Source organism: Thalassophryne amazonica, chromosome 19 (assembly GCF_902500255.1).
Source record: "Thalassophryne amazonica chromosome 19, fThaAma1.1, whole genome shotgun sequence".
Lineage (NCBI taxonomy): Eukaryota > Metazoa > Chordata > Actinopteri > Batrachoidiformes > Batrachoididae > Thalassophryne > Thalassophryne amazonica.
In genome coordinates this window covers 30329955-30339093 of record NC_047121.1, presented here as the reverse complement: position 1 = coordinate 30339093, position 9139 = coordinate 30329955, and the positions used below count along the sequence as shown (strand labels likewise).

Genomic DNA, 9139 nt, shown 5'->3' with positions numbered 1-9139 from the left:
TAGTTTGCTGACACTCTGAGCCTCAGCTCTTTGTTTCCTCTGTAGTTTAGCCAACATTGCCTCCGGTTTGTCTCATATCCCTGGGATGGCCTCCAGCTCCTGCTGGTAATTGAGATTTCATCAGAAAATCTGCTATTTCCTGGAAAATATTTGACACACAGCTTTTGAGAAAACAATAATATGAATAAAGTATATCCTCCTTTGATTGGTCAGGCATCTGTGTTAAGTTTTCTCTGTTGTTAGTCTGAGATGTTGGCCAATTTATTGCAAAAAGATTCATTCAAATAAGACTTTTCATATGAGAACTTTTGGAAGACAAGAAGAGTCACCGTTAGAAGTTGTTCATTGTATCTATAGACAATCTCTCAGCACTCAGAGGCGACTTTGTTGATATTTCTTACTTTGGCTCAGTTTCAGCTTTTGGGGTCTGAGAACAATTTAAAGATCACAGACGCTCACATACGTACACAACAATGAATATTTTCACAGAACATCCAGTTCTGAGGAAATACTTCAAGTGCCGCTCTAAGCCAGATACCTGTCATTCATTTCCTGCTCAAGAATAACAGAGAAAGACAAAAACATTTCAGTCATCATGCCAGGATACATCAAGAAAATGTCTGCATGAAACTGACGTATGATAACTCAAGTAACACCTGGACCCTGTGATGAGCAACAAGGCTTCATAAATCACAGGCAAACAAAAGGCGTACTTTATAGTCCATGAGTCTGAAGTCAATTTTGCTCTAATCGGTATATCACTTAAGGTGCCCAAACACTTACAGTCCACCCCCAGTATACCATGGCCTCCACAAAATATATGACCCACCCAGGGTGGTAGCTACAGTGCATGCAGAAAGTATTCACAGTAGAGGTGGGCGGATCGATCCTAATATCAATACCAACGCTGGTATTGATATTAGGATCGATCCTCGTGTAAAAAGATCGATACTCAAGCTTTTTTTCTTTCCCGCACGCACTGACTGCTGTGCACACAGATTCATCAAAGTCTACTCTCTGTCTGTAAGAGCAGCGCTGCGCTGTGTCACACAACACAGAGCAGCGCACCCTCCCCCCTCTGGTCTTTTGTTTTTGCACCATCATGCATGGGCATAATTTGGTGGGGGATAGGGGGGACATGTCCCCCCCACCTTTTCAACCAGGGGGGACAGAGTATGGTATGCCCCCCCCCCCACCTTCTGACATATATGTGTGTACTTGAAACATGCCATGTCAGTCTTATGTGCAAACCATGTCAGAATAGTGTCTTTGTTTCTGCAAGTTTGTATTTTTAGCAGCATTGACTTGTTTACAACACCTGTTTCTTGTTCGGAATTTTCTGGGACTGCATTTGCCCAGATTTGAAACCAAAAATAGTTGCCTCTAGGGACTAGTGTCTACACATAAGTATCAATGGACCATATGCTAATTTACTAAATTCTGAAAGTTAGAAAAGGAAATCAGAAAAGCTATCTGGGACCTCAGAAAGCCCATCTGCAATTACTGCTTGATCTCCAAAATCAGTCTATGCAAGCGATATTATGTTCAGTATGAGTGTTGTCATTAGTGCCACTTCGCAAATTAAATTCATCATAAGTAATTTATCCTAAACTTATGATCTGTTGTTTTTTCAAACTTATGCAAAAACAAATCTTGAGAAAAAAAAAATACAGTATGTGATAGTTAATAATTATTAAGAGCCTGTTCTTTCATATTTATGCTATCACGTGGCTCAGCGGCACCAGCCAACATCCTTGCAGGTAGGCTCAGCCTGGTCCGCCCACTCAAGAGATTTTGTTTTAAGTTGTGTTGAGTGATATTTTTTTTTTTAAACAAAGATGTTGATTGTGATAATAAAGTATTTTGTTGTCACGTACAATGTTTGGCAAAATTCTATCCTAGGTCTTTTGGGTCCTTTGGATCTATGAAGCTTAAATATGAAAAAGTATTGGTATCGATATCAATATTGGTGATACTGGGCCTGTATTTACTTCGTATCAGATCAATACCAAAATTCCTGGTATCGCCCACCTCTAATTCACAGTGCTGCACTTTCCCCCCACATCGTTTTTATGTTACAGCCTTATTCCAAAATGGATAAAATTCTTTTTTTCCCCTCAGACCTCTGCACACAATGACAATAATGATGATAATAATGATATAATAGTAATGACAATGTGAAAAAAGCTTTTTTGAGATTTTTGCAAATTTATTAAAAATTTAAAAAAAAATCTAAGAAATCACATGTACATAAGTCTTCACAGCCTTTGTCATGAACCTCAAAATTGAGCTCAGGTGCATCCTGTTTCCACTGATGGCAGCACGGTGGCTTAGTGATCATCACTGATGCCTCACAGCAAGACAGTCATGGGTTCGATTCCCATCTGGGGCCTTTCTGTGTGGAGTTTGCATGTTCTCCCCGTGTTTGCGTGGGTTTCCTCCAGGCGCTCCAGTTTGCTCCTACATTTAAAGACATGCAAGTTTGGTGAATTGGAAACTTTATAATTGTCCAGGTCTCCCTTGCAAAAGAGGTCAGTCTCAATGGGACTAACCTGGTTAAATAAAGATTAAATTAAATGATCGTCCTTAAGCTGTAAAGGGTTACCCCGCCTCATACTCTATGACTGCTGGGATAGACTTGTGACCCTTAATTGGAGTTAGTGGTTGACTATTAGTGTGTGTGTGTGTGTGTGTGTGTGTGTGTGTGTGTGTGTGTGTGTGTGTGTGTGTGTGTGTGTGTGTGTGTGTGTGTGTGTGTGTGTAAGATCATCCTTGAGATGTTTCTACATCTACCTGGAGTCCACCTGGGGTAAATTCAGTTGATTGGACATGATTTGGAAAGACACAAATCTGTCTTCATATAAGGTCCCACAGCTGACAGTGTATGTCAGAGCAGAAACCAAGCATGAAGTCAAAGGAATTGTCTGTAGACCTCTGAGACAGGATTGTCTCAAGGCACAAATCTAGGGAATGGTACAGAAACATTTACATCTGTAAATTTGAATAAGTTTGAATCCACCAGGACTCTTCCTAGAGCTGGCTGCCTGTCTAAACTAAGCAATCATGGGAAGTCAGGAAGGTGACCAAGAACCCGATGGTCACTTTGTCAGAGCTCCAGCATTCCTCTGTGGAGAGAGGAGAACTTTCCAGAAGGACAACCATTTCTGCAACAATCCACCAATCAGACCTGTATTGTAGAGTGGCCAGACGGAAGCCACTCCTTAGTAAAGGGCACATGGAAGCCCATCTGGAGTTTGCCAAAAGGCACCTGAAGGATTCTCAGACCATAAGAAACAAAATTTTCTGGTCTGAGACAAAGATTGAACTCTTTGGTGTGAATGCCAGGTGGCATGTTTGGAGGAAAACAGGCACCATCCCTACAGTGAAGCATGGTGGTAGTAGCATCATGCTGTGGGGGTGTTTTTCAGCAGCAGGAACTGGGAGACTAGTCAGGATTGAGGGAAAGATGAAAGCAGCAATGTACAGAGACATCCTGGATGAAAACCTGCTCCAGAGCGCTCTTGACCGCAGACTGGAGCAACAGTTCATCTTTCAGCAGGACAATGACCCTAAGCACACAGCCAAGATATCAAAGGAGTGGCTTCAGGACAACTCTGTGAATGTCCTTGAGTGGCCCAGCCAGAGTCCCAGACCTGAATCCAATTGAACATCTCTGGAGAGATCTGAAAATGGCTGTGCACTGATGCTCCCCACCCAACGTGATGGAGCTTGAGTAGGTGCTGCAAAAAGGAGTGGGCAAAACTGCCCAAAGATAGGTGCACTAAGCTTGTGGCATAGCGCTGTGAATACTTTCTGCAATGCATCTGCCCTCCTACCTGGTATTGTATTCTGGACCAGTCTTCATGTGAAACAGTTGGAATTAAAGTTTTTTTATAGTCTAAATTGTAGACTTTGGATGAAAAAGTATATGCAATATATTAATTTATATAAATTTTGACATTTTATTTTAATTGTTTTATTTTAAATTTTTATTTATTTTATACTGGTTTAGTATTTTGTATTGAATTTTCAATTTGTAATTTGTTCTACTTGGCGTTTTTATTCTTTTAGTTAACGCATTTTTTTTATGTGTGTATTATATTATATGCATTTTACATAAAGTGCTGAAATGGCGGTGACCCTTTTATTTTGAAAAAACAATCTAGGTTTGACATAAAAGCGGAAATGGCCATACAGGCAAAGCCATTTTTCTCTGCTCTGTGGTGTTTAATAACAACTGTTTATAGTCCGTTGTTCTTAAGTGTTTGTGCCAAGTAAAGGTTGTAGTAATTCTGAAATGCTTCTTTGTAGGATAGAGTGGTATTCATGCTGTTAGCTGCTATGTAGAAAGCTAACGAGCAGCAAGTAGCCGATAGCTAACAACAGCCGATCGACTGATGTCTGCCAGTGAGCAAAGTAAGCGTTTTATATCTCGACTTAATATTCCGCTTACGTGTACGCCGTAATAAGTTAAATACTTTGTGGTAATGTTGTTGTAATGGCAGTCGTCCACGAGTCCATTTTTGAGGCTAGCTTGTGAACTTCGGCCTGAGAAGTCTTTCGTCTTGACCAAAGGTTTACTTTGTGTTTATGCAGATGGACAAAGGGCGGTCGAAATAGTTGGAGTGCTCTTTGTCAGGATGTGACACACAAGCTCCCTGCTCAAGAAGAAGTTTGTTTAGAAAATGCCTCGTCTGGAAGAGCTGGCCAATGTTGCTCTCAGGGTGCCAAGCATCCTGGTGCTGGACCTGCTGTATAAATGTGACATTGAAGGTCTAACAGAACAACTCAAGGCCAAAAACGAAGACATGCTCTTCAAATACAAATATGTCATTTGGAACTTGTACTACTTTGGTAAGTATATATAATGTAATATGTCAGGGGGGCGTTTGACACTTATGCAGTCTAATGGCATGTTTGGACAGTTACTTTTATTGGCAGTTGCTATTCCTATGTAGCCAGTATTCTTAAATGAAATTCAGTTAGTATGTAGTGTCTCTCTTATTGGTCAATATAGGTCACGTGATCATAAGGCTATGTACTTGGAGTTGTATTTGCTATTGATACGTATATTCTTACACCCCTGTTAGAGGTGGGCGGATCAATCCTAATATCGATAATATCGATACCAACGCTGGTATTGATATTAAACGATCCTTGTGTAAAAAGATCGATACTCAAGCTTTTTTTCTCTCCCGCACGCACTGACTACTGCGAACGCAGATTCATCAAGGTCTACTCTCCGTCTGTAAGAGCAGCGCTGCGCTGTCACACAACACGGAGCAGCGCACCCTTGTATTGTGGTTTGTCAACCCTCTACCGCAGGAGATTTTGTTTTAAGTTGTGATTTATTTTTTTTTTTTTAAACAAAAATGTTGATTGTGATAAAGTATTTTGTTGTCACGTACAGTGTTTGGCAAATTCTATCCTAGGTCTTTTGGATCCTTTAGATCTATGAAGGTTAAATATGAAAAAGTATTGGTATTGGTATTGATATCGGCGATACTGGGCCTGTATTTACTTGGTATCGGATCAATACCAAAATTCCCGGTATCGCCCTCCTCTAACCCCTGTCACACCTTGACGATTTAGCCACCGTATGCTGACCGTATTAAAAGTGCTGGCATACGCAGGCGTATGTCTAATAAGTTAAGGGTAAGTTTCGTATAAGTTAAGCACGCTGATATACATCATAGTATACGTCATCGAAAAATTTTGGGCATGCCCAATATTTTCGATGCATGCCAGTATATGTCTAGCATACGCAAGCTATAAGTTGTAGGTACGTTATGTGATTGTTGATGCACATTTCTTGTAAGGTACTCATAAGTCAAAATATGACCATTGATGCTGTCAGTTGATTGGCTGAACAACTGAAAGCTGCTCTCCTCATGTGAACAGTTCTGTTTAAAATGTTAAAACCATTCACACACTGATTAAATATAAGGAAGTAACTTCGCAGCTGCAAAGAGCACTGCTCTCTGTAGCTGTGAAACCATAATAATAATAATAATAATATATGTATTGTGTGTGTGTATCAGTGCATGCAGCCTCTCTGAGATCTTGCAAGATTTGAAGCCTCCATAGGGTGAATTGATTGCTGGCAACAGAGAGTGTTGCTTTCGTCTCATCCTAAATATAAAGGCTTGATCTTACCTGTTCGTTTCAGTCAGATTCATCCTCACAGCCTGACGAAAACTTTTCCATATAAAGCATCCTGAGTTTGGAAAACGTCTGACAATACTTTAATTCCTTACTGTGCCTGAAGAAACGTAGCATTTTTATAGAAGTCCCTCTGTTTTGTCTGCTTCCGGTGTGTTTCTCAGCCTAAACCAGAGAATGGTGGCGCTTTGTGCCACAACAAGACATTTAATTTATTTTAAAAATTGAAAGAGTTGCAGTCCCTCATTCATTCACATCGGCGCTTACCACAGGCATTAGTCTATTCTTCAGCACATGCGATGAAAATAAATCCCGTGATCCACCAACACAAAAATAAAATTTAAAAAAGTTAAATTACTCTCTTTGGCCTCCATGTGTAGGGAAGAGGCTGTGTGACGGCGTACACATGCTCAGTGACTTGCTTGTCAATGTCTACGTGTTCCCCCTACCAGACAAAAGGGTTCTGCCAGTGGTGGAAATGCAAACCAAGTCAGGCCTAACTGTTCCTACCCGTACCATACGGTACAGTACCGACCTGTACTGCTCGATGGAAACGGGACTGTCAGAATATGCTGGCAAAATCATCAAGGTGTGACAGATGCATAATTTCTTAAAGGTATCCAACGTATTTCGCTTATTTTTCATACGTTGGCATACGCTGGTTAAATCGTCAAGGTGTGACAGGGCCCTTAAACTATGATAACAACAACCCCTACTGCTAACCATAACAGTGACCCCTAACCTTAACCATAACAAGCCTGCGCTATGTACGAATAGAAATTAGGATTATTAATATGGCTGTGTACAAACAGCCACTTCCTTATTTTTGTTTTTACCAAAGTGCATATGTTCCACATAGTATGTAAATGTGGAATATTCTGGAACTGGACCTGAACTGTATTGGAATTCTGCTGCTGCACAAGACTTTGGGAAGTACGCAAAGCCATGGTCTGGATTTGGAGATGTTGAAACTTCTAAACTTTTTAGCATATCAGAAAAATGAAACCCTATTCCTATATCATTTTGGACAACATAATTTTCAGTGTTGGTAGGAAGCTGAAACACTGATTTTGACCACATTTGCATACTACACAGAACATCTGAATAGTCAGATCCATAAAATATTTTGGCAGCACTACAATTTTTGTAATTTTTCAAAATTACAAAAAATGTACATATCACTACAGTATACTGGAGTGGAGGTGAAATGAAACAAATCCAAAATGTACTTTTCAAATGGATTCAACTCAGCTGGACAAGCAGAGTTGAATGGTACATTTTTTACCTTTCACCTCATGTCCAAATAGTCCCATATAATAGACACAAATAGTCGTACCATTGAATTCATAAACATTCATTATTTGCATATTATATAACAGCTGAGTGGATTCTTGACATTTGATTGGTGCTTTGTATGTTATGTGACGTGGATTATTTGTCCCATTTGCGTTGCTTTTTTTTTTTGTGTGTGTGTGCAAATTGGTTCCATCTAGCGTGCAAATTTGGTTCTATACGTTTGGTACCATTGCATGTTGTGACCACCCACACTAGTGGGGCTGGCGTTTCACTAAACACTAAACTAGCAGAGTTTGTCTTGCTGACGGAAGACGATTTGGAGGAGCTAATTGACGGTGCTAATTCCTTAAACACAAAAAACATCCACTACGCTGTATATCGTCTGGAGGCATGAAGAGCTGTTAGGATGAAGAGGATGAAGTTAGGATGAAAAGATGGACAAATTTCTGACACAATTTTTTGCTGGAGTGAGGACAGCAGTCTGTACACAGTCAGTGGATGGCATCACAGACTACGTCAGAACTGTTTTTTGCAAGTTGACTGAGAACAATTTTGGACTCCTATTTAAAATTCCTGTTGGACTGTTAAGCAGTGATGCACACCAAAATGTAAGTCCATTTTCTGTTGCTTATAAATTAATACAATATCAAATGACAAGGCTCTATCTAGTTTTGCCTCCTTGAATAGTACGTTTTCACCTCATGAATTATTCGTACCATTGAACTCAGAAACATTCCTTATTTGTATACTATTCTAAATTACAGACACAGTTTCAGGGCCTGAAATTGCTTTTAGTCTTGATAAAATGTTGTGTGTGCAAATCTCACCTCTTTGCATGGTCATCACCCACAATTTTGCACACTGGGGTGGACACACTCAAACTGCATATTCATGAAGGCAAATGCATTTAACTACTACCCACCTGGCCACCACACCGCCTCAGATGATCAGTTGTATGTAAATATCTTGTCAATCTGATAATCGATTGATCAGAGCAGTTGTAAGTTGCAGCCTTCGTCATTTAACATTGTGGATGGTTTATATGTAAAATATGCGCCGGGAAAAGTATTGGTTTTTTAAATTGGAAAATACAGCTGATCTAATGATACGTGGTTTGTCTGCTTTTCTGGATGTATATAATGCTGATTTTTGTTTTCCAGGCCATTTGATTAATGTGGTGGTTTTGGTTCTGCCACTGAGACATATTGTGACGCTCTACCTCCATATCCTTGCTGCCCTTCTGCTCTTCATGGGGCATCAGATTTCCAAGTAAGATGGCACTCTGGAACTACCGTTACCCAGTATCTGAATACTAATAACATAGTCCCTTAATAGGCCCATGACTGGGATGTCGGTTAGGAACATGTGACTCAACTGTTACTGTAGCACATACGAGAATTAAGCCAGTATCATAGTTTCTGATCAAGTCGCAGGTTTTATTTATTTTTTTTTTTTTTACTTGTTTGGCTGGTCCTGTGACCACTGATGGGAATAACTACCTTACTTTCCCCTCACTGATATAAAAAGCAAGAATGTACATGTGAATGAGCATAATTAGGGCCCAAGCATGACAAAGTCCTACGAGTAATGGCGTCCATTTGGCGGTGTATCAAATGGTTGCAGTAAAATAGCGCGCCCTACAAATTTTCAAAAAACCCTCCACATTGGCCCAGGGAGGCGG

The 9139-nt window shown here is 40.1% G+C and overlaps 1 protein-coding gene across 1 annotated transcript in view; it reads left to right on the top strand.

The window, feature by feature from the left end:
- Window positions 1-4203: 4203 nt before the first annotated feature.
- The window catches only part of LOC117531876 (RING finger protein 145-like), a 29566-nt gene continuing 24630 nt past the window's right edge, over window positions 4204-9139 (top strand). The window contains exons 1-3 of the mRNA XM_034195068.1: window positions 4204-4416; window positions 4597-4854; window positions 8619-8727. Coding sequence (XP_034050959.1) covers window positions 4686-4854; window positions 8619-8727 — 278 coding nt within the window. The 5' untranslated portion in view covers window positions 4204-4416; window positions 4597-4685. The remainder of the gene's footprint in view (window positions 4417-4596; window positions 4855-8618; window positions 8728-9139) is intronic.